At 41.5% G+C, this 17,127-nt stretch overlaps 1 protein-coding gene across 1 annotated transcript; it reads right to left on the reverse strand.

The window, feature by feature from the left end:
• Positions 1 to 9,642: 9,642 nt before the first annotated feature.
• LOC137660644 (granulocyte-macrophage colony-stimulating factor receptor subunit alpha-like) lies at positions 9,643 to 16,666 on the reverse strand. Its single transcript, XM_068395593.1, has 8 exons — positions 16,578 to 16,666; positions 16,311 to 16,486; positions 14,618 to 14,757; positions 13,070 to 13,108; positions 12,002 to 12,140; positions 11,343 to 11,430; positions 10,696 to 10,777; positions 9,643 to 9,714 (listed from the first exon to the last, which is right to left on the reverse strand). Exons 1-8 carry the CDS (start codon positions 16,649 to 16,651, stop codon positions 9,643 to 9,645), a joined length of 810 nt encoding a protein of 269 aa, XP_068251694.1. The 5' UTR covers positions 16,652 to 16,666.
• Positions 16,667 to 17,127: the final 461 nt, after the last annotated feature.

Here is a 17,127-nt window from a genome sequence, read left to right on the forward strand (position 1 = left end):
TAAAGAAGTTGCCCTTTTCTGTAACAAAAAAATTTGTGTGATGATTTGTAAAGCTGGTGATCTCGGGAGCACTGTATAAATATTACATACATACATTTGGTGACTGCTATCTTAAGGTCTAAAGATTATTTATCTATCCACTATATACAAAGGTTAGGATGAATAGACATCAAGCAGGTTGGTAAACAGCTGCAAACAGGAAATATAAAAATGAGTCACAGCAGTATCAATCAGCTCAAGTTACTCGATGGTGAATATGGTAAGTTTCGTGATGGCATTAGTTCACGTACTTTCAAGGTTGTTTTTGAGTATATGCTTAAAAATGGATCTAGGAGCGGTGTCTAACTTCTACAAATTCAGTAGCAAACCCAGTAAGAAAATCAAAGTTGCAGCTAGGACGTTTCTTAGGAGGCAGTAGGTTCTTTATTTGAAAAAAAACTTCATTCAACTTACCTTCGTGTATTCCTTTGTCAGCTTTTTAGATTTTGCCTGGGACATAACCCCTCCAGCCCCGGACTTCCTAGAGTGTCAGTGAATACCTCAGCAAACAAAGTAGCTGGAAAGACAAAGAAGGACCTACCTTCTGTTTCAAAACATCTTTATCTCGTTTATCTTTGTATCATAGTCTTCAGGCTCAGAGAAGATGGAAAGACTCCTATTTTAAATGGTTGTGCAGCTATAAATAGGGCTGTCTCCCTTGCTGCTTGTGTTTTAGGGAACTGTCATACCATCGGAAGTGTTGCAAGATACGACATCCATCACTTCCCTCACGATTCTCACTAAATTGATGTAATTGCACAACTCATGATTTCATATAACATGAACAAGCAGTTAGCTAGTTAACTTTTCCTTTCTGTTGTAGAATCCGGAAAGTGCATAAAGATCTTTTCTTTTACAGGTATTTCTCTCTAGCTTTAAATAATACTGAGTAGTACAAAGCATCTCTCAATACCAACTGTTTCTGGGGGCAGGGAGCAGTGGGGGCTCCCCATGGAGGGCAGCAGGGCAAGTCCTGGCAGCCAGGGCCGTCCCACCCCCAGCCAGGCGCAGGGCAGCAGGGGTGGATGGGGGCAGCCTCAGCCCTGGCTATCGGGCACCTCCCTGGGGACAGGCTGAGGCCAGGCCTGGGTGTGGGCCCACGGGTGGGCCTGGCTCAGGGAGCCCATGGCTGGGCAATGTAGGGCTGTGGGGAGCTGGAGATGTTGCTGGGGCAGGGGTTGATGATCCCTGACGTGGAGTCTTGGGCCCTGGGCAGGGTTGGGGGGAGCCCAGTGGGCTGATGTGGGGCCCTGGGCTGTGGGCAGGGTGGCAGAGTCCCAGGGGCGGAGCAGGGATGGACTATGGAAGCACTCAGAGAGATGACAATGCAAATTGTAAAAGTTCTTTAAGCCTGTGGAAAAAGAGGATTTCAAATCTTGGATATGAAGTCTTCAAATAAGATATATTACTATCAAAACTTGTGTTCTGGGTTTGTTTCCAGTCCATTTCTCCCAGTGTCAGAAAACCCAAGCCACAAACCACCGCAAAAACAGACAAAAAAATTGCAAGTAGTAAGCATTCAACTACAAAAAGCCACTCCAGGGCCTGCTGCTTAACATTTGTTCCCTTCTCAGGTCACAGATGTGCATTTTCTAAATGAGAAGGTTATTACAAACAGTATAAAACATCAAAAGCTCCCTTATACCCTGAAAGGCTTTGCTTCACAGAAGTCAATGTAGTTGACTTAATATGGAGATTTATAATCCATGTAAAGTAATTTAATTTCTTCACATGTTGAATTGAAGCATCACTAGAAAATACATGTGGGGTTGACCCTGGCTGATGCCAGGTGCCCACCAAAGCTGCTCTATCACTGCCCTCCTCAGCTGGACAGGGGAGAGAAAATACAACGAAAGGCTCGTGGGTCAAGATAAGGACAGGGAGAGATCACTCACCAATTACTGTCATTGGCAAAACAGACTTGTCTTGGGGAAAAAAAAGAATTTAATCTATTACCAATCGAATCAGAGTACGATAATGAGGAATAAAACCAAATCTTAAAAACACCTTCCCCCCACCCCTCCCTTCTTCCCAGGCTCAACTTTGCTCCTGATTTCTCTAGCTTCTCCCCTCAAATGGTGAAGGGGGATGGGGAATGGGGGTTGCCGTCAGTTCATCACACATTGTTTCTGCTGCTCCTTCCTCCCTGGGGGGAGGACTCCTCACATTCTTCCCCTTCTCTAGTGTGGGGTCCCCCCCCCAGGAGACAGTCCTCCACAAACTTCTCCAACATGAGTCCTTCCCATGGACTGCAGTTCTTCACGAACTGCTCCAGCATGGGTCCCTTCCACAGGGTGCAGTCCTTCAGGAACAAACTTCTCCAGTGTGGTTCCCCCACGGGGTCACAAGTCCTACCAGCAAACCTGCTCCAGCATGGGTTCTTCTCTCCATAGGTCCACAGGTCCTGCCAGGAACCTGCTCTAGCATGGGCTTCCCATGGGGTCACAGCTTCCTTCGGGTGTATCCACCTTCTCCGGTGTGGGGTCCTCCACAGGCTGCAGGTGGATATCTGCTCCACCGTGGACCTCCATTGGCTGTGGGGAACAGCCTGCCTCACCATGGTCTTCACCACGGCTGCAGGAGAATCTGTACTCTGGCACCTGGAGCACCTCCTCTCCCTCCTTCTTCAGTTGTTTCACATATTCTCACTCCTCTCCTTGGCTGCAGTTGCGCAGCTTTCTTTTTCCCCTTCTTAAATATGTTATCACAGAGGTGCTACCACTGTCACTGATTGGCTGGGCCTTGGCCAACAGCAGGTCTGACTTGGAGCTGCCTGGCATTGGCTCCATCAGACACAGGGGAAGCTCCTAGCAGCTTCTCATGGAAGCCACTCCTGTAGCCCCCCCACTACCAAAACCTTGCCATGCAAACCGAATACGCTATGACATTTTTCAAACAGCAAGATAGGTCAACATTTTCCTCTTAAAAACAGGGAGATCCATTCTGCTGGATTTAAAAACTTTTAGGATAGGGAACTGTCCATGTACTTCTCTACCACTCCTATTTCTTGCCTACTATATTTGGAAAAAGTCACCTGCTGCCTAGCACCCTTCCAAGATACTCCAGGATTCACCTTTGTCAAAATCCCAGGGTCATTCCTATCTTAGCGTTTCTTTACTGACCTATGACATGATATAACCATATCAGCAGCAGTTCATATATCAGCTATTCATACATAACTAAGATATAGTTATTTCCAAAAAAGAAAGCCCAAGATAGTGCAGTGATGACTATCTTTGTGGACAAAGAGGGCTTACTTTCTAGAGACCCAGAAATGCCTAAGCTCATGAGTATTTCTGCTTCCTAAATTCCTGCTAGAGTGTGAGATTGATGACTGATGAGCTATAAATGTGCTGTCATTTTCCAGGTTTGTTCTCTTATGTTGCTTGTAAACATGAATGATACTGAGTTGTCACTGAGACCAGCCAGCACCTCAAGGTGGATATGTGACCTGCTTTCTTCTCCACAACTCATGCAGTATAAAGGGAATAGGTGTAGCACAACAAGTCTATTCATCATATTAGCAACTTTTTGACTGCAAAAGTATTTTCTACAAAGATAAATATTGAACCAGCTCCAATTCTGCTCACATGCAGTACTAGAAGCATAGAGCAAGGCCTGAACTGAAAATCAATGTATTGGCACTCTATGGTTGTGTTCATGCATTTGATCATGTCTGTCAGTAACTTCCTATTGATTGAGGAGATGAACAACTCTCGCTGAGCATCCAGAACTGAAGAAAACTCCAGTCATCCCTAGAAACAGTAATCACGAGAGAATCAACAGAGCCTGGCCTGGTCTTTTGTGGTTTCAGAGGGAAAGGTCTAAGGTGATGGTGGCTTTATAAGTACCAGTTCATGGGAGCTCACTTTCTTCATATGCTAGGAAAGAATAAAAATGTGACAAAGTTTTTCTGAAGCACAGTTATGAAGCAAACAGTGGGAATGAGAAGCAAAGAGGAATAGGTGGATATTCCACCAAAAAGTAGTTTTAGTGATAGAAGAGGTTCTTTTTGATAAGAATAACTGTCACTATCCCTATCACATTAATATGTCAACAGACAAAGCAAATGAAAGTTTATGCAGGTCTGGGCCCATGATAATCACTGAGAGGAAAAAGTAGTCCATTGTTAGAAGTGTCACTGCACTTCCAGATTAAACAAACTCCATACTTATCCATGTAGGTGTTTTTTTAACACTTACTGTGCTGTGAAAGTGCAAGAAAGGACTTCTGATCACAAAGAATGAAAAAAGCCACACTTTATTGTGTCCTCGTCTTTGGAAGAAAAGCATTCTATTTTATAATAGTAACAGACTACATTTCATGGAGAAGGAAGGCAGGGAAGTCCCTAGGGTAACAAAATCAGAGCCATAGGAAATGTCATGGAGAATCAAACGGGGTTCCAGAAAATGAAGGATGACAAAGTCTTTCTCCTTCCCCCTAGACTTGCACCTCCCTTGGTCTCCCTCCTCCAGCAGGTCAGTTCCCAGAGCATTAGGCAGTCTCTCACCCACTCCTGCAGCAGACACATCCAAACCAGAAGCTCTGCTCAGCCTCTGGCACCTCACAGTGCAGGAGTGGAGAAGGGAGGGAGTTGAGGTGATCCATGCAGCCCAGAGATTGGGCTGGGGAGGAGGAAGGCTAGGAGCAATTGCACAAAAGTTGCATTTAGTGATCCTGCACCATTTTAGGGATGGTGTTTAAGGGCAACTGTTGCTAAGAGGGAGCTGTAGCTCCACACTCCTATGGAGATGGAGTTTCTTGGCAGAAGTAGTTGGACTACAAGTCTGTGCCCACTGATGTCTGTGGCTGGATTGCTGAGCAGTGATTTTATCATCTGAGACACCTTTCATCACACTGTTTAGCATTGATGCAGGATGTTGACTGCCCTGGGTAACTGTGTGTTTTTTCTGTTCCTAAATCTGATCCTGGGAAGTGCTGTTTGACTTCCAGCCTTTGAGTCCTCCCAGTTACACATCTTGCAATGGGTGGACAAGGACAAACACATCTGTCCAGTGCTGGGTTCTCTTTCTCTAGTTGAACTCTCAACTGTGTGGCTACTTGTGCACCCCAGGCAAAGCCCCATGCTCCCACTCTGAAGATCTCCTGAGCCTGTACAACAGGCAGTAGAGGAGCAGTGTGCTCTCTGGTGCTCTCTCAGATTATGCACCTCTGTAGCACAATGAGGAAGTCTGGGTTTTGAGGTTTTGGGGTCTGGGTACTTTTTGTTTTTAAACTGGAATATGCTGCAGCAGAACAATCCAAACATCCCACAAGGACAGTGGTGTTACCACAGACAAAGGAACTGTCCTATCCAGAGGATTTCTTGCCTATATTTAGGGCAGTCCTCACCTGAGGCTTTCAAAGATGCAAACAAATTAAAAAAATTTAAAAATCCCCGAACAAAGCTGGTGCTATTGATGGTACTACCAAAGTCTGTTATCTTTTAGAGGCCAGAAAACTAGTATTGAGTGGTCTCACTATGAGGCAGGAGCTGGAAAAGAAACGAGAAGAAGAAGAGAAAGAGAAAGCAGAAGAGAGAGAGAAGAGAGAGAGAAGAGAGAGCTGGGCAGAGACAAGAATGCTGTTTACAAACTTTTGGCTCTACAAGGAGTAGAGTCACTGCAGGAACAGGATTAAAACCAACCTTTCTTAAAGGTCCCGAAAGCTTGAAGAATAATTTATTGCTCCAACAACAATAGGAGCGCTCACAAGAACTGCCTGGGCATTTTGCTATGATGATGTGTTACAGTTTTTGTGTAGACCACAAAAATACAAATGGGAAACAAGACCCTCTCTTTGGTCCTTGCAGCAAGATCTTTCCAGTTTTTAGCAAATGTCTTTCTCCACAGAACAGAGGAACAGCCATAGGAGACCGGAATAAAGGACTTCTATCTGTGTGAATCTCTGAGCCGCTTGGTTAGAAGGTTATATAGCCTGACCATCCTTTCCCAGTGAGTGTTATATGAGGTCTTTGCCCAGAGATGGGAAAGGGATAGCTTAATCCCACTCCTACTCCCACCTCCACTGTTTCATGGATAGGATTTCTGGTATTCTCATCAGCATGCTGTTAGTGAACAAGTTTTCTGAATGGCTTTTCAGTCTCAGCAGTTTTCGTAGTGAAAGCAGTGGGGACGTAAGGGGTGCACTAATGGCCACGATCAACTGTGAGTGAAGCAGGATGGAGAGGATGCAGTAGACCTTACCTGTTTAATTCCCCTTAGATTAAAGTAAGCTTTGACTTTAGTTGGCCACTTCTGATACAGGTGCTCTTATCTTTAGGTAGTTATAACTTAGAAGGTTCCTGCTCTGGTTTTGTTTTAAAAAGTTATTTAAAAGAAATTGTTAATGAAAGCTTGTTTAGAAACAGAGAATCATAGAAAAATTTGGTTACAAAGGTGGCCTCTTGGAGGTAATTTGGTCTAGTGGAATTTTATCACCACTTTATCACCACTTTATCACCATTTTATCACCAGTTTATGAGAGATCTTTATCTACCTACCATGAAAAGATTTCAACCACCCAAGATGACTTTAACCATCCTGAGACTTGATGCAAGGGAAAATGGCAGGCTACAGGCAAGCCAGGAGAATTATAGAGGTCACCAGGAACAATATTTTCATACAGATGCTGGACAGGGTGACTGCAGGATGTGCTCAGCCAGCTGGTCATGGATGTGACAGTCATTGACAGTCTTGACTGCAAGGATCATGATGTGATGGACTTCAAGATCCTGAGAGAAAGGAGGAAGGCAAATAGCATGCTATATATGTTCGATGTCATGAGAGCAGACTTCAGCTTACTCAGGGCAGAACAGGATCTGAGATTTAGTGCTCTGCATGTCTCAGCTCTTAACTGAGAGACTGGCAGTAATTCAGAGACTTCTGCTATGGATGTGCTGGACTCCTGCCAGCAGCTTGGGTTTAGCCTCCAGCACATCCTTCCTGTTCTTTCCTGTGTGTTGGATACCATGACAAGTACCACAGCTCATCCCTTGCAGTCCCAAGTAACCTCTCTAAACAGCTCATGACATCTTGCACCTTTGCCCTGGCACACAACCTACACTGCCAGAGGTGTCTTCACATACCTCACAGACTCTGGTCTCTGCACCCTCTGCCACCCCTTGCTTCCTCCTGACCTTGTGGATGTGGCTGAAGGGCAGAGCTCAAAGGGTTATTGTGAATGGGGCTACATCTGGCTGGTGACCGGTCACCAGCGGTGTTTCTCAGGGTTCAATTCTAGGGCCAGTTCTGTTCAATATGTCAATGATCTGGATGCAGGAGTTGAATGCACCATTAGCAAGATATCAAACTAGGAGGTGCTGTTGACTCTCTTGAGGGACAGGAGGCCTTGCAGAAAAGTCTAGATAGATTGGAGCATTGGGCAAAGACTAATGGGATGAAATTTAACAAGTCCAAATGCCGGATTCTGCACCTAGGAAGGGTAATGCTGGGCAAAAGTATAAATTGTGAAAGGAGTGGCTGGAGAGCAGCCCTGAAGAAAGGGATCTGGGGGTGGTGGTTGACAGCAGGCTCAATGTGAGTCAGCAGTGTGCCCTGGCAGCCCAGAGGGCAAATTGCATCCTGGGGTGCATCAAACAGCACAACAGCTGGTCAGAAGAGGTGATTATCCCACTGTATTCAGCATTGGTGCAGACTCACCTTGAACACTGTGTGCAGTTCTGGGCCCCACGATTTAAGAAGGATGTGGAGGTGCTCGAATGTGTCCAGAGAAGAGCAACAAAGCTAGTGACAAGGCTGGAAGGAATGTCCTATGGGGAGCAGCTAAGGATTTTGGATTTGTTTAGTTTGGAGAAAAGGAGGCTTAGGGGCGAGCTCATTGCTCTCTACAGCTTCCTGAGGAGGGGATGTGGAGAGGGAGGTGCTGAGCTCTTCTCCCTGGGATCCGGTGATAGGATGCATGGGAATGATTCAAGGCTGCACCAGGGGAGGTTTAGACTGGGCATTAGGAAGCATTTCTTTACCGAGAGGGAGGTCAAACACTGGAACAGGCTTCCTAGAGAGGTGGTCGATGCCCCAAGCCTGTCAGTGTTTAAGAGGCATTTGGACAATGCCCTTAATAACCTGACTTATCTTTTGGTCAGCCCTGAATTGGTCAGGCAGTTGGACGAGATGATCGTCGTAGGTTCCTTCCAATTGAAATATTCTATTTTAGTCTAGTCTAGTCTAGTCTAGTCTAATCTTACTCTGCTGCAGGACCTCCCTTGGTGCTTGTCTGCTGGAGCTTAGTTCGCAGTATGGGATGGCTCAAGGCATGCCTCCCTCCAGCCAGGGCCCTGCTCCAGACAGATGTGAAGCTCTTGCTCTGGTTTGATGAGGACAACTAACTGCAACTTCTCAGTTTAAGGGCCACCATACAGAGTTTTTTCACTTGGCACAGTCTTTTCTTAATCTCAGCAACGTCTCTTCTGTTTTACAGGGATTCAGTTTACCAGAACATGCAAATCATTGAGACATTCTCCGGTGCAAGAGTCTGTCCTATGTTTTTTTCTGCTAGAAATACAGAAACAAAGATCAAAACAATTTCAGAAGAAGTTGTTTTAGCAGCCTTAGGTAAAACTTTGGAAAAGCCAGTCAGGAGCAGAATTGCCTAGTTGGCACAGGCGGTCTTTCATGTTTATTCTGTAGAGACACTCTGCAAGTAATGCAGATGTGAGGGAAAAGCATATCATTTGTATTGGCAGTATTCGTGAACTTAGCTGTTGTAACCATGTAGCCCTGTAACATGGTATTGCCATTGCTAGTAACAGGCCATAAGCTTTGTAATGAGTTTGCAAGACCTCAGGGCTGAAGTTTGTCAGGCTTGCTCTGCTTGAGCTTTTCTTGACCTGTTTGGTAGTTTTGTTTGACCAGATATCCATGGCTAATTTGTTTTAATTTTGTTTATCTTTGTATGGTACCACCAAGGCTTTACAACTCTAACACACTGATGCAGTGTAGGTCTGGATGATGGCAGAGGCGTTCGGAAGTGGAGACACAGGATAGGGTGTAGAGGTGTAGAGGCATGGGGCTGGGTAAGAGATGGGACACAGGCATGGCACTGGGGACTTCAAGGCTATAAATGGCCTCTAACCCCTGGTTTTCCCAATCTAAATAATCCATCCGCAGAAACACAATGTGTGATTTAGTCCTGGCTGGTTTTCAGTGAGTTTTCATACAGATGACAAATTTTTATTCCTAATCACAATCTCAATAAGGCTGTTCCTTTTCCAAGGCACTGGACCACTGGAGATCATGAATAAACCCCTTAAGTTTGGTTGTTCTTATTTTATTCTTTTGCATGGTGTTGAAAAGCAGTATAATAACTTCCAAAATACTACTGAAATACTTTTGCTGAAACATTGCAAGAACAGTCATCATAAGAAGAAACAAAAATAGTTCAAACAACTCAAATTATTTATGGAAAATGCAATCAAATACAAATAGGCTTTTACAGATAGATAGGCTCTTGGTAAATTGTCTCTACAAGCAACGTTATTCACTCTGCTTGCAAGAGGCAGAGAACATCAAAAACCTGTAAATTACAGCCAACAAGATATATAAGTTTGAAAAAAATGAAGTTGCTCATTTCACGTGCATGCCATTATGCCACTTCTTCAGTAATTGTTATGATATCTTCAGTTTCATGCTTTATTAATTGATTCTCATAGTCTGTCTATGAAATGAAGAACAAAACATTTCATTAAAGTTTCATGCATGAGATTAGCCACGAGTTTACCATTTATGAATCTCCTGTCATTCAGAGAATTATTATTTAGTATATAGAAGCTGTAGTGAGACTCTGTCGATGAGAGGACTGAAGCCCACATGTCTAGGTCTTCCCTCCGTGATGAACTCCCCAAAGAGGAACAAAAGACGTTTCAACTGGAAAGCCAGAAAACTAATCTTTTTAAACACAGAAAAGTTAACATGATGAAGGAACAGAAAGTAAAAGCATTTACAAAGGGTCATTGGTGATCCAGTGTGTTCTTGCAGACACATTTGTTCTTCCAGACCTGGCTGTAGCCAACTCAAAGACTTTGCAAATTGCAGCAAACTTTGCAACAGGCTCTCTAGATAGCAGTTCCCCTCTGTTACTTGCAATGACTGTCTGTCTGTTCCTTCTTCTTCTCATGAGTCTCTCCGGCTCTCTGCATAAGCTAGAACCTCTCAGCTCTCTCCTATACTTTCTTGCTTACCATACCCTAGAAAGATTTCCTCCTTCAGCATCATTGCCAAATACTAACATGGGTCTCAACATCTGCTATGGCATGACTATTTTTGGCCAGCACTAGATTTCTTTGTCCCTTCTCTCCCCGTAGCTGACCTACAGTCTGATTCTGCATTATTGTTGTGCTGAGAAGCTTAGGCTCAGCACTATTCTAGAGATAGCATGGGGCTTATAGGGAGAGCAGGGTGAAATAGTGCATTTTCTCCAATGTTCCAGGTAGGCGAATGACAATTGTTTCATAATGGAAAAGGAAAAACAGAAGAATTATTTGCATGTGGACCTTCTCTTTCAATACCCCAAGAACAAGAAAAAGAAAGAAAATTTATCCTTGCTTCTGTGCATCTTTGTGATACTTAGGTCATACCTTTGAAACTGCAGTGGATCCTTATTTACAACAAATTTCAGGTAAATGGAAAGGAAACATACCTGGATATCCATTGGAGAGAGCTCATGGAATGGGTTTCTTGGCTGTGGTACTGTAGCAGAAGTTTTTTTCAAATAAATGCTTCTACAGTGACAAAAAGGGTTGGTGAAGAAAAGACTTAGTAAGCAAACATATGAACACTTACTATATAATAATACTTTTGAGGTATTATTTTATTCCTCTAAGACAAAAGTAGTGAAGGAGTAACTAAAAATTGCATAGGCTGAATACAATTTTATAATTTCATTGTTCAGAATTTGGATTATAATAATTTATTTTATGACTTATGAAAGAATCATAGGGAGCTGTTTTTTTAAGTGTTTGAAATGGAAATATCCTCAAAACAAGGAAACAATTTCATGCACCACCCGTCTACATTGCAGGGTCTGATGGCAGGAAAGCAGCACTGATATAAGGCCTTGTCTCAGTATTGGAAAGTGTTATGTTACATTGATCAAGTGGATAAGAAGGTTGGGAATCAGAAATACAGAGCCCACTTGAGGAACACCCAGCAGGCCATGATTCCTGCCATAGATCAGTATCGATTTTCCCCCTTCCTCCTTTAAAAGGAGGCCAGAAATATTCTATTGGGGAAAAAAGTGTTATTTCAACTACAGGATTAAAATTTTGCACAATAAATAAGGCTTACACTGCGCAGAGAAAAAGTATGAGACTTGCTGCCAGCATTGGTATCAGAAATAACATATATGATGAAGTAGATATAAGTTGTACTTTTCCTGAAAGACAAGCAATCATCGAAGTGTTGATTAGTATCACAGAACAGGAATGACTGCACAGCATGTGCAATCTGCTTTGCATGATAGTGTCAAGCACTGGTATGAAGTGGCTGCTTCTTTAGCTTAGTACCTCATTGCCCTGTAACATGTGAAGGAACAGGATGACTGACAGTATGTGGACTGTCTACAGTAAGTTGAGACCTTACCAAGCATTTTGTAAGGAACTGAAGCCTACAGAGTGCTTCAACATCCAATGTGTCAGAGAGTAACAGAGGAAAAGAGAAATTTGTAAAGCCAGAAGTAGAAATAGAAGAAGGAAAAGAGCTGGCAACAGACCTCAAAAAGGTCTGCTTTATTCACTATCTCCTTCCAAGAAGCACCCACTGTCACACCAGAATGCTTGGAGACTTCCCTCATATTAAGAGACACGCCAATTCTTTGCTCCTTTTCATCCTAGCAAATTAATGTGCAAATATCAATGTGTTTCCACCTATAAGTATGAAGTAATAGATGAGGCAGACAAGTAGTAACTAAGGGAAAACTAGGTTGAGGAAGTGACCTTCATTCTTACCAAACTCTACGGGTGTACTCCACTCTCCCCAGGTCGTGCTCACTAAACAACCATTGTCAGTTGCTCTGATTTTGACGCTGTACCTTTTTTCTGCACTGAAGCTCCCAAATATGTAGGAGTTTCCTGTGACACTTCTTTCCTAAACACAAAACAACTAAACTGAGAACTTTTTATTCACTAGATGTACAGCTGTTAAGAATGAGTCAGGTTCATTTAACGATACAAACAATTACAAAAGAAAATTTTACACATACTTCTGTGAATAGACTAGAGTGAAATAACAAATAGAAAATTCTCTCTTAATAAATTAGCTTGTTCCATCCTAATTCTTTTTCTTTGAACATTTTTGTTATTGGTGATGTGAAGATGAAATTTTCAGTATGCTTCCCTGGCTCCTTAGCCTCTGCTAAACAGTGGGACTTTGGGAAAAAAATAATCAATAGTTAGTTTTCAGTCTGTAAATGTTTTATTCTACTAGACGGTAATTCTTCAAAGATCTGGTGTTCTGTTTGAAGTTTTGCTCTTCTTCAAAACTGAAGTAGAGTTTACAGCCAGATTATACAGAAGAGAAAAATTTGACATATATTGAAATCATTCTCAGAAGAATATTGAGCCTTCTTGAAAACTTGATTTATTTATCTTCCTTCTTTATACTGGCTTAATCTTTCAGGTGATACTTTCTTGCCTCCTCCATCTCAGCCCCTTCCAGAGACCATTAATGAAGAAAAATTTCTCCACATTTTGTATGTCTAAGTGTGATATGGAATTATGATCCATATTTATACATATATATGAATTTGGTAGGAAGTACAAAGGACTGTAAAATGGAAGATTTTATGACTTGCATAGAAATAATATAAAGTTCCACATGCGCAGGTGTTTTTTTGTACCAAGTTTTATAAATAACACTTTAAAACTTTGAGTTTAGGAAACTTGTCAATAGAGGGCATACATAGTATACTGAAACTGGTAGTGTGAAACCAAAACAAATTTGTTGGAGGTTGCTCTGATATAGGTCACATTTCAACCCAGCATAAAAATTAGATTAATACGGTAATAAAGACTTACTCTTTTAGACGTGTGTTTGATGTTTTTCTCAGGATCAGCCTAGCAACAAAAGAAAATTTTAATTTTTATTATTGTTCTTTTTTAATAGTATAATAAGGGGTCCTGCCTTATGAATGTTTGATTTTCAGAAAAAAAAGGTACATTTAATATTTTAAATGTCTACTTTTAAAGACTATGAAGTGAAGCTGTTCTTTCACTGAAAGGTTTTTCCTCACCACTGGTGCTCTGAAATACTCTAGCCTTTGAATTTGATTGCAGAACTGATTATCGAAGAACTAAACAAAAAAAAAGGCAAAGTTTTTCCATTAAAACTTTTGTCTGTGTAGCTTTTACATTCTTAAACATATAATTTAGCTATGTTATGTCTCCGTTTCAAAAATTTTTTGCTGTTGGAACAATGAACTCACAAATATTTCTGCAAGTGTTTTGAATTTTATTTTTGTTTGATATAACACTACTGTTTGTATTCATCCAAGTCTTCAAAATATTTGCAATTACTGAAATGTATAATAACAACCATATACAGTTAGGAGCTGGAAAATCTGGATATTCTGTTCCAATAACCTGACAGAATTTTTCTTTTTATTCAAAGAAATGGATGGCTCTTTCCACTTTAAGTTAAAAACAAAGGGCACTGAACTTAATAAAACCTCACAATGAACAGATGCTATGTTACTGTCCCTTACATAAGATTGCGTCAGCTGCATTGCAAACATGTTGTGTATGCTTCATTGTGTATACTTTAGCTAAACCTTAACTCCCAAACTCCTTAGCAACACCACACTTGTGTCAGTAAACTGAGGCAAGAGGAGAAGAAGGCAAGGTTGGATACACAAAGGGCAGGATGAACAGTATGAGGGTCCAGGTGGAGATACCCAAGAGCTCTTGCAGCACATCCTAACTTACAGGTACGCCTTTGTAATAAAGCATGTGTTACTTATTTGGACCTAGTTTAGTAATATCATAAACCTGACTGAGCAGTAGTGATGACTACAAGAAGCAGGAACGAAGCAAAGTGAGTTTGTGAAAAGCATGATAAAAAGTGACTGATGCAATAGGAGACTGCAGAGAAGAAAACGAGAGAGAAGAATTTCCTGACCTAACTTTGTCAAAAAACAGCAGTAGGACTGAGAGACTACACTAGGACCCCAGCTGCATTATGGGGACACATAAAATTTGTTGTATCCAATTTAACAGTAGCTTTGGGTTTTTTTGTATTATATTTAGAGGTCGTTTGATGTATCCTATAACTGTTCATAATAAAGTCATCAGGTAATATTGTCCATCCCCCTATATCTGCTAAAATAGCTATTCACCCTTAGTGTGGGGAATCCCTTGCCCAGTTTCTTTAAAGACGAGTTGTACAGTGGACTGAAAGCATTCCCTCAATTTGCTGCCCCTATTTGTGAGTGACAGCAATCCTCAACTCATGTGCAAGAGGGGTACTACATATCAAAAAGGAGACATTAGTTAGGGTAGTGGTTGTATGGTAGAGTGTGTGGAAATACAAGCATACAAAATACTATTAAGAGTCACAATTATTCTTACCTTGTTTTCTATGACAATTTCATATTTGAAACAACCATGTCTTTTCACGTGACTTGTGCGAGGTGGTTGCCACTGAATTTCACAACCATGAGAAGCTTCTGTACAGTTCACAGTGACATTTAATGGAGGGGTGAGTTTTTCTACAATAATATAATTGGAAATACAATTGGTTAATAAACACTTCTCTTTGCTCTGCCTTTTAAAAATATAGATAGATGTACAAGCAACTGGTCTAAAAAGATGGAATGCAGCTTTACCAGAATTATTATATTCACCCCATATTCTGAAGCAGGACTTCCTGATTTAACACGCCAGTTGAGGAGCCTGGAGTATCAGCAGCAACAGTAGGTAAAATTAAAAAACACAAGCCGTTTGTTAGATCTTACTGAATTCAGCATATAATCTGTGCAGGGCTTGGTTTTTTATACTGTGTTCATATTAAACAGAAATAATTTCTTCTTTTTTTTTTTTATTAGCAACATTCTTCCATTAAAAAAATGAAAGTTTTTTTTCACAGTGTTAAAGTAATTAGTTCTTTTGTATTATGTGGATGAACAGAATTATGAGATGATATAAAACCCACATCTAGATAGTGCCGCTCTGGCATCCTTAGCTAGTTAATCCCAAAAGATGATACCTTTCTTTCAGAGAATAAATATTTGACTGAAATGTTCACAATTATCTGACCTATGATTTCAGATTGTCTCTGCATTCATTTGTTTTTGTTCATTCTTGTACTTTTGACTTTTCAGCCATCGAGGCTGGGGAAAAGGCAAAATGTCACGGTTTAAGGCTGGGCTGGCTATTAAACCGGTGGCAGACGCTCTCTATTAACCCTCCTCCTTGCCCCTGAAGGGGAAGGAAAAGAGAAAAGGGAGAAAGACTTATGGGTTGGAAAGTTAAAACAGTTTAAATGAACTATAGTAATGAAAAAGAGTATAATAATAATAATGGAAATAACTAAATATATACAAATATATACAAAACTAAGATCAAGCTCCCCCGATGTCGGCCACGTCACCTCCAGCACTGCAGGGCAGGCTCCGGGAAGGCCCAGGCTGGGCCCAGCGATGGTCGAGAGCTGGATTCAGGGATGCACGGATCAGGATCAGGGGCAGCAGGGAAACAGACGGAGTCCTCTTCGAATGCCGGCCATAGCAGAAGGGGGCAAGAAGGGGCAGGGGCAAGAAGGGGCAAGACCCTCATGATCTCCCTGCTTTGTACTAAGAATGATGTGTATGGGATGGAATACCTTCGTTGGTCAATTATGGGTCACCTGCCCTGTCTGCTCCTCCCTTCAGGTGTGACCCTTCTGCGACTCTTCACTCATAAGCAGTGAGGAATTTAGCAGTGACCTTGGTTTCTCTAAGAATAAGTACAGCAAGAGCCTTTCTGCATAACATCCTTACCGGTGCCTCAGTGGTAACTCTAAACTTTGATCATTATCAGTCCTAGAAGCAGACACTGTCTGCAAAACATGCAGTTAGTTTCAGAAAGCGCAGTTACTTAGAAGAGACTTAGCTGAAAGTAAAAAACACTGAAAGGAAAATTGACCTGTTTTAGGCTAAACCAGGACACAAAAGTATCTGTTCTGAAGAGCAGTATTTTAAAAATGTATGCTTTTTTTTCCAGGAATGAATTCTTCATTCTCTTAGCATAAAACTGGAAATAAAATTGAAAAAAAAATCCTTACCAATTTTGTACAGCATAATCATCTTCTCATACGAGTGAATGTTTTGTCCACTTCTAGACCCATTTACCAGGAAATAAGCTCTCTTATTTTCTATTGTTATATTTTGGAATCTACATCCTGTGTGCCTTCCATAATTATCTTTGATGTAACTCTGGCATCCTGTGAAATCTTCTTTCCTTTACATGACATATTGCATCAGTTAAATATTGACAATATCACTTGTCAGACCAGAAATCACAATTCCCTAGATGCAAGCAGACTACTTACTTTGAGGTCTTCCAGTACAGGAAATATTGGGTGTCTCCTGAAGCAGTCCTGCCCACATGCCAAGTGCAGTTCATGGAGGAAACATTGAAAATGACACAGACAAAATTTTCAATGGCTGTCCCATTCATGTCTGCAAATACAGGAAGAATATCCCAGTTGCACTCTGTGGAAAGACTGTATAACTGCTCAAATCATGCAGATATCTGCAAACTCATTTAGTAACTTTTAGCCACCTAATTAGTAAATCCAACTGCATATTGTTTGAGTCTTGCAATTACGTGCTTTCAGATAGCAATGATTTTATCTGTGTTGAGCCATGAGGATTATCTACCATTGTTACAGATGCTGAAGATGTGACTAGGATTTAATCAACTCTTTAATCAACTCAGGCACAGTGATGTAGTGGAAGCTAATAACAAAGACAGTTACTGTTGTGTCTTTTGTTTAGATCACCTGTTTTTTAAGGTCCAGTCTACAGTGGAATATAAGTTCTACAACCATGAGCAAGGAAAGTTCTGACTCCTGTGTTTGTCTTAAGTGCTCTGACCCT

This window comes from Nyctibius grandis, chromosome 2 (genome assembly GCF_013368605.1).
Source record: "Nyctibius grandis isolate bNycGra1 chromosome 2, bNycGra1.pri, whole genome shotgun sequence".
Taxonomy (NCBI): Eukaryota; Metazoa; Chordata; class Aves; order Nyctibiiformes; family Nyctibiidae; genus Nyctibius; species Nyctibius grandis.